Here is a 17678-nt window from a genome sequence, read left to right as displayed (position 1 = left end):
TGCAGTTATAATACACTGTATGCGGGGAGACAGGGGACCTCCTTACACCATAACCTTATTGCTGCAGTTATAATACACTGTGTGCGGGGAGACAGGGGACCTCCTTACACCATAACCTTATAGCTGCAGTTATAATACACTGTATGCGGGGAGACAGGGGACCTCCTTACACCATAATCTTATAGCTGCAGTTATAATACACTGTGTGCGGGGAGACAGGGAACCTCCTTACACCATAACCTTATAGCTGCAGTTATAATACACTGTATGCGGGGAGACAGGGGACCTCCTTACACCATAACCTTATTGCTGTAGTTATAATACACTGTGTGCGGGGAGACAGGGGCCTCCTTACACCATAACCTTATAGCTGCAGTTATAATACACTGTGTGCTGGGGAGACAGGGGATCTCCTTACACCATAACCTTATAGCTGCAGTTATAATACACTGTATGCGGGGAGACAGGGGACCTCCTTACACCATAACCTTATAGCTGCAGTTATAATACACTGTGTGCGGGGAGACAGGGGACCTCCTCACACCATAACCTTATAGCTGCAGTTATAATACACTGTGTGCGGGGAGACAGGGGACTTCCTTACACCATAACCTTATAGCTGCAGTTATAATACACTGTGTGCTGGGAGACAGGGGCCTCCTTACACCATAACCTTATAGCTGCAGTTATAATACACTGTGTGCTGGGGAGACAGGGGATCTCCTTACACCATAACCTTATAGCTGCAGTTATAATACACTGTATGCGGGGAGACAGGGGACCTCCTTACACCATAATCTTATAGCTGCAGTTATAATACACTGTGTGCGGGGAGACAGGGAACCTCCTTACACCATAACCTTATAGCTGCAGTTATAATACACTGTGTGCGGGGAGACAGGGGACCTCCTTACACCATAACCTTATAGCTGCAGTTATAATACACTGTGTGCGGGGAGACAGGGGACCTCCTTACACCATAACCTTATAGCTGCAGTTATAACACACTGTGCGGGGAGACAGGGGCCCTCCTTACACCATAACCTTATTGCTGCAGTTATAATACACTGTGTGCGGGGAGACAGGGGACCTCCTTACACCATAACCTTATAGCTGCAGTTATAATACACTGTGTGCGGGGAGACAGGGAACCTCCTTACACCATAACCTTATAGCTGCAGTTATAATACACTGTATGCGGGGAGACAGGGGACCTCCTTACACCATAACCTTATTGCTGCAGTTATAATACACTGTGTGCGGGGAGACAAGGGCCTCCTTACACCATAACCTTATAGCTGCAGTTATAATACACTGTGTGCAGGGAGACAGGGGATCTCCTTACACCATAACCTTATAGCTGCAGTTATAATACACTGTGTGCTGGGGAGACAGGGGACCTCCTTACACCATAACCTTATAGCTGCAGTTATAATACACTGTATGCGGGGAGACAGGGGACCTCCTTACACCATAACCTTATTGCTGCAGTTATAATACACTGTGTGCGGGGAGACAGGGGCCTCCTTACACCATAACCTTATAGCTGCAGTTATAATACACTGTGTGCGGGGAGACAGGAGACCTCCTTACACCATAACCTTATAGCTGCAGTTATAATACACAGTGTGCGGGGAGACAGGAGACCTCCTTACACCATAACCTTATAGCTGCAGTTATAATACACTGTGTACGGGGAGACAGGGGGCCTCCTTACACCATAACCTTATAGCTGCAGTTATAATACACTGTGTGCGGGGAGACAGGGGACCTCCTTACACCATAATCTTATAGCTGCAGTTATAATACACTGTGTGCGGGGAGACAGGGGACCTCCTTACACCATAACCTTATAGCTGCAGTTATAATACACTGTGTGCGGGGAGACAGGGGACCTCCTTACACCATAACCTTATAGCTGCAGTTATAATACACTGTGTGCAGGGAGACAGGGAACCTCCTTACACCATAACCTTATAGCTGCAGTTATAATACACTGTGTGCAGGGAGACAGGGGACCTCCTTACACCATAACCTTATAGCTGCAGTTATAATACACTGTGTGCGGGGAGACACGGGCCTCCTTACACCATAACCTTATAGCTGCAGTTATAATACACTGTGTGCGGGGAGACAGGGGACCTCCTTACACCATAACCTTATAGCTGCAGTTATAACACACTGTGTGCGGGGAGACAGGGGGCCTCCTTACACCATAACCTTATAGCTGCAGTTATAATACACTGTGTGCGGGGAGACAGGGGACCTCCTTACACCATAACCTTATAGCTGCAGTTATAACACACTGTGTGCGGGGAGACAGGGGACCTCCTTACACCATAACCTTATAGCTGCAGTTATAACACACTGTGTGCGGGGAGACAGGGGACCTCCTTACACCATAACCTTATAGCTGCAGTTATAATACACTGTGTGCGGGGAGACAGGGGACCTCCTTACACCATAACCTTATAGCTGCAGTTATAATACACTGTGTGCAGGGAGACTGGGGACCTCCTTACACCATAACCTTATAGCTGCAGTTATAATACACTGTGTGCGGAGAGACAGGGGACCTCCTTACACCATAACCTTATAGCTGCAGTTATAATACACTGTGTGCGGGGAGACAGGGGGCCTCCTTACACCATAACCTTATAGCTGCAGTTATAATACACTGTATGCGGGGAGACAGGGGACCTCCTTACACCATAACCTTATAGCTGCAGTTATAATACACTGTGTGCGGGGAGACAAGGGCCTCCTTACACCATAACCTTATAGCTGCAGTTATAATACACTGTGTGCGGAGAGACAGGGGACCTCCTTACACCATAACCTTATAGCTGCAGTTATAATACACTGTGTGCGGAGAGACAGGGGACCTCCTTACACCATAACCTTATAGCTGCAGTTACAATACACTGTGTGCGGGGAGACAGGGGACCTCCTTACACCATAACCTTATAGCTGCAGTTATAATACACTGTGTGCAGGGAGACCTCCTTAAACCGTGTTTGTAATGTCTCTTTAACAGTAAAACATGTTCGATCCATCACTATGTGTAAACACTGCAATGCCTAAAGGTTTGTTTTGATTTTCCTCCAACCTTTGCTCTGTGCAATAGGCTATAAATTCACGGTTGTGTATCTGACTTGTATACCAGAGAAAATGTAATTAATTTGTGTGTTATATACAACATCACGCCTCTCTATAGCTCCAGGCTCTGTCTTGCAAGAAAAATTAGGTAATCACTTGAAACATAAGAATGGATTGCATTTCTATTTGGCTCTGAATGGATTCCGGCGGCTGCTTCATTGTATCTCTGAGACTATTATTTTATTCCCTAATGCTATCTCGTGTCACATAACCTCATGCTCTGAGCGCCCGACCAAACATATGAAGCTGGGTTTTTGTTGTGTCTTCTTCTCTGCCTTTTGATGCCCGGGCTGAGAGAGTCCATGGCTGACAAACTGCCTCCTATTGTAGAGGGCATTAAATAGTCCTAAAGCATGATTTTGTCCCATGGGGTTTCTGCACAGGGTCAAGGGGTAAAGAGAGATGATTTTTCTGGGAATAATTGATGCCAGATGATTTGGCTCGCTCTCTGAAGGCGCAAACATGTTAAGATAAAATGTGACCACAGGGCAACGAGAGATAGGAAATGGCACGTTGAGGGACAGGGTTTGCATACTAACTGATTTTTAAACATTTGAAGTTTTCTTGAAGTGGGAGTTGTAATAGAATCGATATATATCTATGGTTTCTCGTCTTCATTTAAGGGACACTGTAGGCACCAAGACCACTTCTGCTCATTGGAGTGGTCTGGGTGCCAACTCCCACTACCCTTAACCCTGCAAGTGTAATTATTGCAGTTTTTCATAAACTGCAATATTTACATTGCAGGGTTAACTCCACCTCTAGTGGCTGTCTATTAGACAGCCACTAGAGGTCACTTCCTGGGTTCTAGCACAGGTTTCCTGTGCTAGAGCGTCGCTGGACGTCCTCACGCTGTGTGAGGACCTCCAGCGTCGCTCAAAACCCCATAGGAAAGCATTGAAATGATTTTTCAATGCTTTCCTATGGGGAGACGTAATGCGCATGCGCGGAATTTCCGCGCATGCGCATTAGGTCTCCTCGGCCGGTGAGCGAGATCAGTCTCGCCCACCGGCCGACGTAATCACTAGGAGGAGCGTCGCGGAGGCGGAGACAGCGGCGAGGGACATCGCCGCTGTCCCAGGTAAGTCACTGAAGGGGTTTTCACCCCTTCAGTAACCGGGGATTGGTGGGTGGGAGGGAGAGGGACCCTCCAGTGCCAGAAAAACGGATCGTTTTTCTGGCACTGGAGTTTCCCTTTAGCAATCTAGGAAGGCTAGAGAGTAGTGATGTCCCGAACTGTTCGCCGGCGAACATAGCTTGTTCGCGCCGAACGCGGCGGGCGACCATATGCGATGGTCGGTTCGCCCCCTATTCGTCACCATTGAGTAAACTTTGACCCTGTACCTCACAGTCAGCAGACACATTCCAGCCAATCAGCAGCAGACCCTCCCACCTCCATGACGAATAGGGGCGGACCGACCATCGCATATGTTCGCCTGCCGCGTTCGCCACGAACAAGCTATGTTCGCCGGCGAACAGTTCGGGACATCACAACTGGAGAGGCTAAAACAACACAAAATACTTAAATCATCTTACAAAATATAATGAGGTGCATTATGTGATTAAATCCAGAGTAGACTTAGCTATAAGGGGTTTCAGAGGGGCCCCTGCAGAACCATGAATTAGGCCCTGGGTGTCACAGTTCTCATTGTGGCAGACAGATGGCCAGACGTGGTTGCACCTGGAGTTCACAACAGGGGACTTGAACCGGGGAAACTTCTCAGTCCTGGTCCTGCTTTCTACCTCTGAGCCACAGCAGCTTTATACAGCGATTACTGATTCCGGTCCTGTTCATCCTGGCATGTCTTCTACACTGGGGGCTGCACCTTGACTTGGCTGTGCTTCACCTGACCCTGATCAGTCATCAGCAGGGTATTTAAACTCAGCCTCGCCCTGTGCTCAGCATTAGGTCTTTGATCCTGTTTTGTACCAGTGTTCCTGTTGTTTCATCTGCTTTGTATATTTGACCCCGGCTTCTGACTACGTTTACTCTGACCTCTGGCATCCCTTGACTTTGGCTACTCCTCGTTCCTGTCCTCTGGCATCCTTTGACCTTGGCTATCCCTGGACAATCCTGCTGGTTCAGTCCTTGCCTGTACTGTGTATTGGTACTTCATCCTGCACAGACCCCGTGCACAGACCCACAGGCCGGGTGAATTCTTACCTGACCACCTTGGCCTGTGGCTATCTGCAATGGTGAGCAACATATCTGTGCTACAGACTCCCAACTCAGATAAGACCCTGACAAAAGACTTGACCAATATGGAGTCCGCAGAGATGTGCTCACCCTCGCCCCAGCAAGTGTCCAGCCTGGCCCAGACTGTTTCGGAGCTGCAGCAAGAATTTTTTTTTTCTTAAAGGCGCAGTACGTCCAGCCCTGGAACCGGCTTATCCTGAACCGTTTGTCATCATGCCCGACCGTTTTGATGGTAGCCGCACGTCCTTTCAGTCCTTCAATAAGGATTTCAAGGTGTTGTTTTCTTTAAAGCCTCGAATATATGCCACAGAATTCATCCAGGTCAGAGCAGCTATCAACCTGTTGTCTGGACTCATCAAAGTTTGGGCTCACCAAATGTTGCAGACGAAGAGTCCTGTTCTTGTCAGTTGGGAATCCTTTTGTACTGCTATGGACTCACAATGCAAGACCACTATGCCCAAGCCAGCTCCACGTACTAAAAAATCGCAGAGTCTTCGTAACCAAGGAACCGAGTACCATCACTACACCCCAGTGATGCCCCCTTATGATCCAGTTCCCAGGAAAACTCCAGAGGTATCCTGTGTTCCACTTGACCCTGAGGAACCTATGCAATTAGGACTTGTCCACTGCAAAGTGACACCTGAGGAAAGAGACCGAAGGAGAAGCTATGGCCTATGTTACTACTGTGGAGAAAAAGGGCATTTCATCACGCTTTGTCCTATTCGCCCTCCTAGACCTCCAGCTCTCCGACTGGGTACTAATTTCCTTCGCCCTGTGTACACCGCATACCAGCCTAAAAAGCTACATAGAAGCCATTATTCTTGCCCATGCTTGGCTTCCAAAGGAAAAACTACATCCCCCTGCTCCAGAGCCGCCTGCATCTACTCCCGAAGTTACTTCCTGTGATACCATCACTACTTCCTGCCCGTCCAAAAAGGATTTACCTGTGGATTGCGCCATTGCTTCTAATGGCACTACAGTCCGTACAGAAGACCTTGAAATGTTCGAAAAAGCATTGTTTGCTACGAACACTGCTCCTGCCGAAGTTGTGGAGGTGCTTGCCACCTGTGCCCGGAACCTAAAAGACCTGGACAATCCTCCAGCCATACCAGAAGCTGGTACTGCGGAATCCCAAGCTGTAAAGGGAATCCATACTGGGGTCTTTGACTATGGGGACTCACTGGATTAAAATAGTGACCCTGGAGAGGTGTACTATGATGACGGAGAGAACCTATTTACGCCCAGAGGTCATCTTTGAAGGGGGGGGTACTGTCACAGTTCTCACTATGGCAGACAGCCAGACGTGGTCGCTCCTGGAGTTCCCAACAGGGGACTTGAACCGGGGGAACTTCTCAGTCCTGGTCCTGCTTTCTACCTCTGAGCCACAGCAGCTTTATACAGCGACTACTGATTCCGGTCCTGTTCATCCTCGCATGTCTTCTACACTGGGGGCTGCACCTTGACTTGGCTGTGCTTCACCTGACCCTGATCAGTCATCAGCAGGGTATTTAAACTCAGCCTCGCCCTGTGCTCAGCATCAAGTCTTTGATCCTGTTTCGTACCAGTGTTCCTGTTGTTTCATCTGCTTCGTTTATTTGACCCTGGCTTCTGACTACGTTTACTCTGACCTCTGGCATCCCTTGACTTTGGCTACTCCTCGTTGTTCCTGTCCTCTGGCATCCTTTGAACTCGGCTATCCCTCGACAATTATGCTGGTTCAGTCCTTGCCTGTACTGTGTATTGGTACTTCATCCTGCAGAGACCCACAGGCCGGGTGAATTCTTACCTGACCACCTTGGCCTGTGGCTATCTGCAAGGGTGAGCAACATATCTGCGCTACAGACTCCCAACTCAGGTAAGACCCTGACACTGGGGAGTCGGCACAGCTAAACGTACAAGGGCACATGTATGAGTGTGGGGATGGTGCTAGTGATTGGCTGTATGTGTTGAGGGGAGTGGTTATGTGTTTGTAGGGGGGCAGGGATCATCTTACCGCAGTGCCTGTTTGGATTCTGGCCTGCTAACAACTTCCCACCCACCCTAATTTATATTTTTTGTTTCGTCACAGCTAGCGGGGAGCGTGTCCTTGCCAACAGGTTTGGGGAGCAGATGGAATGTCAGGAGATGGACATGGTGGGTCTCAACCTCCCCTGCTCTGTAAGGTAAACTTTCAAGTTACCGAATAGGACGTGCCCATCAAGCTAAAAGCCGGCTGGTGGTAGAGCATTTAAGATGATGGGAATTTGGTTTGGACGAGGGGGGAGGCGAGACTCCAGTGGGTAAGGTTTTTGGTGCATAGGCACCTGGTTATGTTCGTTGGCAAGGACGGTTCTTTACGTTGAAGGCTGTAGGGCAATATAAGTGTTAATTTATGTTAGTTATGGTATGTTTATATATTTATGTGTTTATTTATATTTGAATTAAAATAAAAGAATAAAGTTCGGATGTGTCCTACAGTTGTAAGTTTTAATAAATGCTGTGGCCTGTTTCATCCAATATGCATTGTCTGTCGTTATTGGGGGGATAAGTGGGTAGTCTCTTTCTTTTAGTCGCACCACATTCCCCGCTACGTACATACATGCTTTTATTCATTCACGATCGCAATATAGAGAATTAAGTGGTGGGGGAACCACTAAAACGTCTAGGGCCCGGTGGGATCGTAATCTTTCTTTGATTACATCCAAGGGATTTATTTACTAAACCGTACATTTTAGTAAAGTGAAAATTAAATTCCAACATTTAGGCCAGAACAGCTGATCAGGACAAATTCCCCAAGTTCATTATAGTCATAGCTTAACTGCTTTAGTCTGGGACTTCCAAACCAGTTATTGTGTCATTGTTTAGTGAATAAACCCTCTTGTGCAAAGCATTTCTGTGGTATATGTCTCTCCCTCCAGCTCGGATATACGTCCGTTCAGTCTCAGGAAACGTCCATTTGGTGATGAGGTTTTGGGTTGCACCAACAACTTAAACATGCGTTAGCGGCAGAAGTTATAGAAGTTTCTGGGTAACAAATCTAAACACATACATGACATAATGGATTGGTGCAATTACAGGGACACTCAGAGCACCACAACAATCAGCTTATTACACGATTACATCATATTGTAGTGGTTATGGTGCATGGATGCTACGGGTGAAGTTCTGCTGAATTCTGGGAAACCATTTTCAAACAGCACTGAAAGTCCACCCTATCTCCGGCACATGAAGCCCACCCACCTCAGCTGGCAAAGTCCTTATTGAGAGGGTTTACTCCCTGATTATCCTTCTAAATATTTGTACAACGTGGAACGAGATGGTGGGAGTTGGGAGGATTTACAGAAAAATATAGAGCGATGTCTTTACAAGACACAATAATGAACTTGGTTCTCTTCATTTAAGGATTCCATCTGGATTATGCGCCGGATGTGAGTCCATTTTGGACCTTCGGCTGAGTAGAGTTAATGCTACATTTCAAAGGAAGTTTAGCGATTTCTTCCCGTTCTGTTTAATGTGTGTGGACGGCGCTGGGAAAGTGCCTTCTGCTAACTTTTTGGACTGACTTTTTTTTGTCAGCTTTGCATTTTAAACGAGCCACGGAATTTGAAATACAGGGTTTGGTAACACGTGGCTGTGCAGCTGCAAGTCTCCAAATTAGCATTATTCACTGAAGTTTATCTTTTTCAGCATCTTAAAATATCAAAACATGTATGGATCAAAATGATATTAATCTATCAAAATATTACAAAATTAAATGTGTTCATAATATTAACTCATTTTAAAAGTGCTTCCAAAAATATTACATTTGGAAAGCGTTACCAAGCAATATTACATAAAGGTGAATAAAAGGCACTTTCAGGAAAAAAGGGAAAACTACAGCATGATTTGACTTGAAAGTGGAAGACATGAAGTAGGAGTAGTGCTTACCATGAATCGCCTTCCAGTGGAAGTGATACAATGAACACAGGGCTTTAATGGCGTGTGAGATAATAATCAGTAAAGTATAATCACAGAGAGGTTTTACAATAGCGCTACAATGACCTATCTGCCATCACATCAGGACGTCCAGGCACCCAGAGACCTATTGTTACAGGGGAGTGTGTGTCTGTGCTGTAAGGGTTGATATAGTAAAAATGCACCGTTTCTGGGTGGGAGGAATAAACGAAGCTCTGGGCTGGCTGTAATGCTCGTTACGTGTTCCCCCAACATTAACGGTTTATACATTCCCAAAAAGGTTTTGTAAAAAATACAGCAAAATGAACATTAACGACCCACTTGCTCGTTCTCTTTTTTTATTTGTGTAAAAATAAAGTCAACAATCAATTTCAGCAGTAAAACCGACATAAAAGCATGAATAGTAATGTGAAACATGAAAAGGATTGCATACAGGTTGGAAATCGAGCTATTAACCCCTCGAGCGCCTTCAGGAGAGCAGTCCACCCGAGCTATGCACAATGCCCTTGGTGCTCAAGGGGTAAACAGGCGGTGACAGCGGGATCACAAGGAGACATTTACGGCTTTGGTAATTGAATGTAGGTGCTGATTGCAACATGTTTACCATAGAAATACCCCAAGGAGCACCCGCCGGTTGTAGGACTGGCAGAAATTGTTGTGCTTGGATGGCCGGCCCTTCTTGGACAGTGACAGAACATAACATTCACAATAAGAAATTGCCTTGAAATAAGACTGAGATCATAGCTTATTGTACAGCGCTACGGAATCTGATGGCGCTATATAAATAATAACATAATAATAATAATAGTGTTATAATAAGAGCAGCCCACTTTGTGGACGTCACTGTATGCATGCACCAAAAGCAAGTAATTCAAATGTCTTGTCAGCTCGCTGGGCTTCGGTAAAGCACAAAATTCTGTCAATCTATTTCTAACAGATAATTCAATGTTCGCTCAACTCCCTGGATCTGACACGTCGTACAAAATGTGCGTGTCCCTCAAAGGGTCTCCGGTGATCACTACAGTACATCTTCATAGAGATCAATAAACTATATATATATTGATATATATAGACATAACACATCTGTTTTGTGAAAATAAGTCATTTCTATATGTATTTCTTTTTTTTTACAGTTATTTGAGGGAGGGTAGCCCAAGTTAAATTTTGATATATAGATATATAGATATAGATATATTTGAAACTGTATTAAAAAATAATTTAACAGATTATACATTTCCTTTTACACCGATACAGATTATGGAATTATCAAAAGGAACAAGGCTTCAGGGTTTGCTAAGCAACCGCTTGCTAGAGGCAATGGCCCTAAGATTCCTCCCTTCAGCTATAGAATTAAAACTTTAAATATGCCGACGGGAGCTTAACACAGTTTTTAGGCAAAAACACGGCTGTCTTTGTAACAGCATCCATCACAAAATGGCATTTACCTGAGAGAGGCATATTTAATACAGTGCAAGACGGATTAGGAACTGGGACATGTTTTGACATCTTTAGTGCAGGGATTGTCCATGGCTACATTGGAAACAGCATGCAGTGCTGAGCAGACAGCTCCCTGCAAACTAACAAAATCTCAAGAATACCTGTGTAGTATGACTGGCTTATAAAATACAGAGGTTACAGGGGACGTGTGCACCCAAACACGGCTATTCACCATGTAAAGGCTTTCTAGAAACTATGGCAAATAGTGCAAGTCACCTAATGCAAAACCCCAAAATATGCGCCCACCGACTTGTGAAAGTTTACAAAATGCAAAGGTTGATTTCATTCGGTTTTTTTTTAGAAAGAAATTAATTAAGGGTTTCAAAACAAACAGACAACATGAGGGGGTTCATATAATGAGGATTTTGGGGGCAAATCCCCAAATCCCTCTTTTTACATCACCCCATATATTGCATTTTGTTTGTTTTTTAATACAATAAGATTAATCACTATCAAATATCATCTCACACAGCTGATGCATTGCAGTATAAAAACTCTATAGAAATGAGTCAAATGTTAGGGCGGTGGATTTAAAAAAAAACTAATAATAATTTGTCCCAAAGAAAATAGCAAAGGGGATTTATTTGATCATTTTGGGAAGGAAAAAAAAGCAAATAGATGATAAAATGATCAACGTTTCTATCATGCAGATACGTGGCGCGAATAAATATTTTGCTCAGCCACAAAATAAATACTGTATTTACATATGTTATCGTCTCACAAAAGAAAAAAGATTTTGTATTCCTGGACAAAGATAAAAGGAATGAAAGCATAATGCTGCTTTGGTTGTGGACCTTCAATCTGAGGAAGCAGTGAGCACTTTAAATGCCATGCTGTTAGTGCTTTTCGGATCTGCTGGAGATATTACGAGAAAGCGAGGCCCAGGAACCAGATTTTGTAAAAAGTTGTGAATTTTGTGATTTTAGGGGAAAGCATTGGCAGACAGCAACAAAGAAGAAAATTAAGAGATCGGGCAAAAGACAAAAGTGCCTCTAACAAACAGCATAGCAGATGTTTATTGTGATCATGAAAAAGAGAAAAGTCTAAAAAGTATGAAAATGAAAACATTATGTGCTCAAATATTTGCACCAGCTCAAGGCACTCAGGATTAACCCCATCCCTGCTGAAGAGCACTTGTAATCCATTCCTATGAAAAACGTTGCAGGCCCTTACGGCAGTTAGAAGGTTAAACTAAGTTGGCAATACAAAAACCAAACTCTCCGAGAATCTTCATTACTACAAAAGAAATGAAATCTCTCCCTAAAATCCTCCTACTCCATCCCTGCTCTCCTCTAAGCTCCTTTGTGCCTATTTCTAAAACCCTGAATACTCTCACGCCTAACTCGAGTCGCGAGAGGTGAATTCTTTATGGTAAAAACAAGTGGCTTGGCTGAATTATGTTCCCCTCTATATTTAAATATAGGGGGTTTTTTTGCCTCGTTTTTGTGACTTTTTTATAATTTTTTTATCAGTTTTTGCAAGATAGAAAAATTAAACAACCTTTTGTTCGTGATGAGCCCTCGTTTAGAAGGCAGGGTGCAAGATGAGACCAATGATATCTTTTAAGCTGAACAAAATGAAATCCAGCCTTATGTGCTTTCAATTGATCTGACGACATGCATCAAATGTCCATTTGGTGGCGCCACCAAAGATATCTATGTTGGTCTCTGCCCAGCTGATGACGTTACCGGTGAGTGCCTTATTGCTGCAGGTGGCCAGGTTGTAGACCTCTCCAACAGTCAGCTTCCGGTCCCACATGTTGAAATGAGCCATCTCTCCCACAAAAGCTTGTGTTGCATCAAATCCACCTCCCACTGTATCCTTGTGGGGGGAAAATAAAGAGAATTGTAAAATAATCATCTTTTTCAGAAACATTTTCACCCATTCTATGAGTGAGTAATCTAAAGATATCCGTCCAGATGAAACATTAGGCTTATTATTACACGATTTCAGATTCAGGAGGAAACAAGGGTTGAAAAATAATTGGACCTTTAAAAAGTGAAAGGTTTTTATCTACTAAACAGATTAAATTAATTTAACATTTCAGCCTGACGCGTTTTGATTGTCGCATTTAATCATAGTCCTATGATTATTATGTCTGTATTTCAAGTCAAAATTAAAAGAAATGTAAATATTAATTAACTGCTACCAGAACACATTTTAAATACCAAAATTATACTCATAGGATTCTCTTCATACTAAAAAATATAATAAATAATATACATGTACAACAATTCTCCAAACAATTACTGCAATGGATTTATCTGTATGTGTGTGTATTAAAGTACATGTTTCATTTCTGCCTGTGTATATGTGTGTTCGCGTATTTCTATGTGTTTGTATGTGTGTTTGTGTATTCCTATGTGTTTCTGTGTATGTGTGTTTGAGTGCCTGTGTGTTTCTATGTGTTTGTGTGTATGTGTGTTTGTGTATGTGTGTCTATGTGTGAATCTGTGGTTTTGTTTCTTTGTGTTGGTGAATGTTTGGTGAAGTCCTTGTGTGTTTGCCTATATATGTGTGTTTGTACATGCATAAGGATGTGTTTGAGAGTGTCTGTGTGTGTGTGTGTAACCTCTTTTAATTATACCTGCTCTTGTCCCAGGACCAGGACCCCCTGATGTTTGATTGGATGATAAGGAGCCAGGTTCTCTCCATTTCCCCTCATCACCCCGTCTTGATAGGCTTCCCATACACCATCCCTCGTTGTCCAGGCAACACAGATATGGTGCCATTTACCGTCATTGATAACAAAGGGCAGTTTTGCAACCTGTTGAAGACGATACGTCTGGTTTAAGGCAACTTTCCCCGTACAGAATTAAAGTCGATAGACTCTTTATTGTAATAATTGCAATTCTCTAGCTAAAATATTTATTCAGTCTGTTCCATAAGAAATATGTCAAAAAGAAAGACAAGCAGATGGTAACGTAGGAAGAAAGATGGATGGATAGATATATAGATATAAGGAAAGAACGCTGGATGGATTGATTGGATGGATAAATGAATGGATGGACTAATTGGATGGATGAATGAATGGAGGGACAGATTGGATGGATGGATGGATGGATGAATGAATGGATAGACAGATTGGATGGATGGATTGATGGATGGACAGATTAGATAGATAGATGAATGAATCAATGGACCGATTGGATGGATGGATGGACCGACTGGATGGATGGGATGACAGAGTGAATGAATGAATGAATGGAGAGAATGAACAGAACGGGTGGACAAATTGTATAGATGGATGAAGGGGTGACAAATTGGATAGATGAATGAATAAATGGATGGACATATTGGATGGATGGATAGGTCAACTGGATGGACAGACAGATGGAAAGATTAGATGGATGGATGGAGAATGGATGGACAGACATACTGGATAGATGGATTGATGGACATATTGGATGGATGGACAGATTGGGTGGGTGGATAAATGGATGGAGAGATTGGATAGATTGACAGATGGACAGATTGGATAGGTGGACAGATTGGATAGATGGACATAATGGATAGATGGACATAATGGATAGATAGACAGATTGGAGAGATGGACAGAATGGATAAATGGACAGATAGGATAGATGGACAGAATGGATGGATGGACAGATTGGATAGATGGACAGAATGGATAGATGGACAGATTGGATAGATGGACAGATTGGATAGATGGACAGATTGGATAGATGGACAGAATGGATAGATGGGCAGTTGGACAGATTGGATAGATGGACGGATGTACTGAGTGGATAAATGGACAGATTAGATGGCTAAATGGATAGATGGTTGGATGGATAGGCAGAATGGATAGAGGGACGGATGTACCGATTGGATAGATGAACGGATGTACCAATTGGATAGATGGATGGATGTACAGATTGGATAGATGGACGGATGGACAGGTTGGATGGATGGACAGATGGGCAGGTTGGATGGATTGATATATTACTTGGGTTTCTTACCTTGTCATTGATGAGTATTTCCATAGGATTGTTTCCCCACTCAATGAGGACCAGTTCGTTGGCTTGGCCGGGCACAGCATATGAGAACGGAGTCCCTACACCAGGGGAAGCATTGGATTTAAGCCACATGCTTACAGTAAAGGCGTACATCTCTGGCAGACTCTTTTTAACCTTGGCGTACATGTAATTGGTCCGCAGCGGGAAGGTGAGCTGGAATTTGTCTGCCGGTCTGTTCTCTTTCTGACCTGGGGAGAAGGTGATAAAGTCCGTGAGTTGATCTCACTCGAGAATCATCGTCAAGGATCAACCTGTGAGCCGTGTTTAGTGACGTGGTATAAATTCTTTACTATTTATTATTCTTTACTATTCGGTTTTCATCATAGATTCTGCTCAAAATGTTAACGTTTATAAATAAATGACAACATTATTAGGATCCAACTGAAATCATCATCTCTGCTTCCTTTTCTGTTCCATGATTATACCTTGAATGAATTCTACCTGTACGTCCACGTCTGAACATTAGGGGGCACCCCTGCTGCAACACCATCAAAGTTACATTTAATCCTTGTCAGGAAGGGAATGCTGTGGAAACTTGTTCTGCTTTACAACCCTCTAAAGCAACAATTCCAGGCGCCACTCAATATTCCGCTGGCGTACCGAGGCAGCAGGCCTGACCAAAGCTTTATAGCCCAATGTGCCTCCCACATACAGCCTGGCTCTGGCCCCACACTCAGATCATGGGTATTAAACCAAGCCTTTTTGGTGGAGGTTACAATGTAGCTCCAAATAAATTCAGGGATTCTATTCTCTATGCTCCCAGATGTCTGTGAACTACAATCATCCTCAGCCGGTCATAACACACCAATACCTTATACCAAGACCTTAAATAGCTGGTGTGTAAAAATGATGTATTTTGTAATGTATGAGGGGATTAAGAGCACTTCAAATATGACCTATTTCAGGAAAAGCCATTAACTAGAGATTTGGGCATAAATACATCACAAAAGTTGTTACAATAATTCTTAAATTAAAATGCATGTTTGTGAAACTGGTAAAAAAAAAAAGTATTACAATTTACAAAATAAAGTGAACTTGCTTTGGTGGGCTATGATTTTAGTATGGCTGATATAGTGTAGTTTAATTCTAGGGATTATAAAAAGCAATGATTTATCAGATGAGAAGATTATTTAACAATTTAACTCCTGGTCTTACTGCCTGTACCTTGTCCTCTCTGCCCACCTCAACCTTCACTAGAACTGCACCACATACAGGCAGGCTGAGGATACTGGGAGTGCTGATTGAGTTCCTTACCTTTCTCCAGGTCTGTGATCCTCTGATGAAGGGTTGTCAGAGTGCTTTCAATCTTTCCCCTCTGCTCACTTTCATTTCTAAGATTCATTTTCCCTTCTTCCAGGTTATTCACTCTAGAGAGAACTTGTTTCTCCAAATCCTCTATTTTGAGTTGCAGTAGGTCTTTCAGGCTGTTGGCTTGGGCAGACGAATTGCCCCGGCTGTACATCTACAAGGGGAAGGACACACAGAGGGAGTAAGTGGATTGTCACAAACATCACTAACTCTGTACTTTATAAATGAAACGAATTAAGAGCTTAGTGACTTAGATAATTCTAACAGGGGCTAATGTAATGAGACTAGAAACCACCGAAAATGTGTCACCTGCAAAATCCTCAAACATGGTCCTCAAGGAGAGCGGAATATTTACACAATAAGGGTTTATATTGTCATACAGGTTTGCACAATTTATAGAACTGGTGGATCCCATATAGGGCTGCCAGGAACTTGGGGTCAGGACTTTAAGGAGGCTGGGATCAGGACCCTCTGGAGGCTGGGGTCAGGACCCTGAGGAGGCTGGGGTCAGGGCTGCCAGGAGGCTGGTGTCAGGGCTGCCAGGAAACTGGTATCAGGACCCCCAGGAGGCTGGGGTCAGGACTTTAAGGAGGCTGGGATCAGGACCCTCAGGAGGCTGGGGTCAGGACCCTCAGAAGGCTGGGGCCAGGGCTGCCAGGAGACTATGGTCAGGGCTGCTAGGAGGCTGAGGTGACACAGAAGGGATCTGATACAATGTGGTCAGGGTGAACATTTAAAAGCCCATTCTGGTCTCCATGACAAGTTCCATCCTCACCTCCAGGTTCTCCAGTCTGGTTTTTAAAGACTGCAGGGTTTGTCCAAGCTGGGTGAGGGTCTCAGCTGTGGGGGTCCTGGACAAGTCTCCCATTGTGTTTTTGGGGGTCCCATTCTCCTTTTTCCTGGAGCCAGTGCTGCCAAGTGAGGGGATCTCCAGAACTGTGTTCCCCTCACACCTGGCCAGTTTGGTGGTCAGCTCTCTAATGGTGTCCTTCTGGTTCATGATGGTCTCTTTCTGCTGTAGGACTGTCTCTCTCAGCTGCAGGATGGTGGTCTTCAGGTCCTCTGTGGGTCCACTGTTCTGCATGGAAGAGGTGCACAGGTCCATGTCTACGGGAACTGAGGTGCAGATAAACCTCGTCTGCGCCAAATTCTGCGCTGATCCTCTAAGAAAACAGAAAGAGAGCAGCAAACACCTCCAGCAAGCTCCAGAAATCATGGTCAGACTGCCAGAGCCGGAGACCCAATGGAACTGAATGCAGGACCTCCAGCCGGATACACAATGGAACTGAATGCAGGACACAATGGAACAAGCAGCTCTATCTTCAGCACCAGGAACTGTCCACACAGTGCTGCAGTACCAGCCTTATATAGAGAGGGGGAGGCTTATAGTTAAGGGGGGGAGAGGGGGGGAGGAATCCCTGTTTAATTGTGTTGTAGGAAGGAGTGAGGGCAGGTCCAGCAATGAAACAGCTGTCTCTTCACAGTCTCTCTCAATCTGTCTAACAGTCACTCTCTCTCTATCTCACAGTCTCTCTCAATCTGTCTAACAGTCACTCTCTCTCTAT

At 44.3% G+C, this 17678-nt stretch overlaps 1 protein-coding gene across 1 annotated transcript; it reads right to left on the bottom strand.

Annotated features, from left to right (window-relative positions):
• Window positions 1-9610: 9610 nt before the first annotated feature.
• Window positions 9611-17405, bottom strand: NPTX1 (neuronal pentraxin 1). Its single transcript, XM_063456327.1, has 5 exons — window positions 16889-17405; window positions 16060-16267; window positions 14749-14993; window positions 13374-13553; window positions 9611-12607 (listed from the first exon to the last, which is right to left on the bottom strand). Exons 1-5 carry the CDS (start codon window positions 17327-17329, stop codon window positions 12386-12388), a joined length of 1296 nt encoding a protein of 431 aa, XP_063312397.1. The 5' UTR covers window positions 17330-17405; the 3' UTR covers window positions 9611-12385.
• Between the last annotated feature and the right edge of the window lie 273 nt (window positions 17406-17678).

Source organism: Pelobates fuscus, chromosome 5 (genome assembly GCF_036172605.1).
Source record: "Pelobates fuscus isolate aPelFus1 chromosome 5, aPelFus1.pri, whole genome shotgun sequence".
NCBI classification, from domain to species: Eukaryota; Metazoa; Chordata; class Amphibia; order Anura; family Pelobatidae; genus Pelobates; species Pelobates fuscus.
The sequence above is the reverse complement of the archived record's forward strand: the minus strand, read 5'-3'. Positions and strand labels throughout refer to the sequence as shown.

Coding starts and splice junctions, on each gene's coding strand:
- NPTX1 (XM_063456327.1), bottom strand. CDS start 17,329: ATGATTTCTGGAGCTTGCTGGAGGTGTTTGCTGCTCTCTTTCTGTTTT. Junction 16,268..16,888: donor CCAGACTGGAGAACCTGGAG/GTGAGGATGGAA, acceptor TTCCCCTTGTAG/ATGTACAGCCGGGGCAATTC. Junction 14,994..16,059: donor GATCACAGACCTGGAGAAAG/GTAAGGAACTCA, acceptor CCTTCTCCCCAG/GTCAGAAAGAGAACAGACCG.